A 1,105-nucleotide genomic window follows, 5' to 3' on the forward strand; every position below is an offset into this window, starting at 1 on the left:
GAGGCCAGCCGATGACAAAGTGTGACGATTCCTCGGCTTCTGCAGAGAGAGAGAGGCACGGGCTGGGTGACACAAAGTGGGGGACATGCAGGGCAGGCCAGATGTGTGCCCAGATGTGTGGGGCACACTGCTCAAGGGCGCACGTGGTCACCTGCACACGCCTGCAGGGTGCTGCTCACGTGTGTGTGAATGGGAGCCAGATGTGAGCCCACATCTGTAACAGGTGTGCGCTCGTGGACAACTCCAGATGGGCACGCTCATGTGTGTACACACCTGTACAGTCCCAGATGTGCAGGCTCACACATGTGTGCATGTCCAGATGTGCAGGAGCATGTTCACATTCACACCTGTTTGCACACACCTGCACGCTCCCAGATGTGCACGCTCCCAGCGTGCACACCTCCAGATGTGCAGGCTCACACACGTGTGCACATCCAGATGTGCACTCACATGTGCATGTTCACACCTGTGTGCACACCTGCACACTCCCAACATGCACAGCTCCAGATGTGCAGGCTCACACACCTGCGCACACCCAGATGTTCACGTTCACACCCGTGCACACACCTGCACGCTCCCAGATGTGCACACTCATTGATCTCCAGATGTGCAAGCACACACCAGTGCGCTATCCCAGACATGCAGCAACATTCAGGCGGACACACGCCCACCTCCAGCTGTGCACACCCCCGCCAGATGTGCCCACAGCTGGGCTCTCCCCGCTCACCTGCCGAGGCGAGGCTCAGCACCTCCCTGGGGATGAAGAGCTTGTCCTCGGAGCTGCGGGCCCAGTCCTTCATGCCCCGCCGGCCCCGCATGGGGAAGTTGATGTCGCTGGACACGGCGGACACGGGCTCCCGCTGGATGCTGGTCACTGTCAGGGGACACCGGTGTCACCTCCCCGCTCCTGGGTGCCCTCAGGTCCCCACACTCGTGTGGTGGTGGTCCCAGGATGAGGGAAGAGATAAGAATGTTGACTCCATGTTTCAGAAGGCTTGATTTATTATTTATATATATATATAATATATACATTATATATATAAAATATATACATTATATATATAATATATACATTATATATATATAATATATTATATTATATATA

At 54.7% G+C, this 1,105-nt stretch overlaps 1 protein-coding gene across 1 annotated transcript in view; it reads right to left on the reverse strand.

Annotated features, from left to right (window-relative positions):
- The window catches only part of ADGRB2 (adhesion G protein-coupled receptor B2), a 31,426-nt gene that overhangs the window by 11,077 nt on the left and 19,244 nt on the right, over window positions 1-1,105 (reverse strand). The window contains exons 12-13 of the mRNA XM_031063042.1: window positions 728-874; window positions 9-39 (exon numbers count right to left, since the gene is read on the reverse strand). Of these exons, the coding sequence (XP_030918902.1) occupies window positions 9-39; window positions 728-874 (178 nt within the window). The remainder of the gene's footprint in view (window positions 1-8; window positions 40-727; window positions 875-1,105) is intronic.

This window comes from Geospiza fortis, unplaced genomic scaffold, assembly GCF_000277835.1.
Source record: "Geospiza fortis unplaced genomic scaffold, GeoFor_1.0 scaffold289, whole genome shotgun sequence".
NCBI lineage: Eukaryota > Metazoa > Chordata > Aves > Passeriformes > Thraupidae > Geospiza > Geospiza fortis.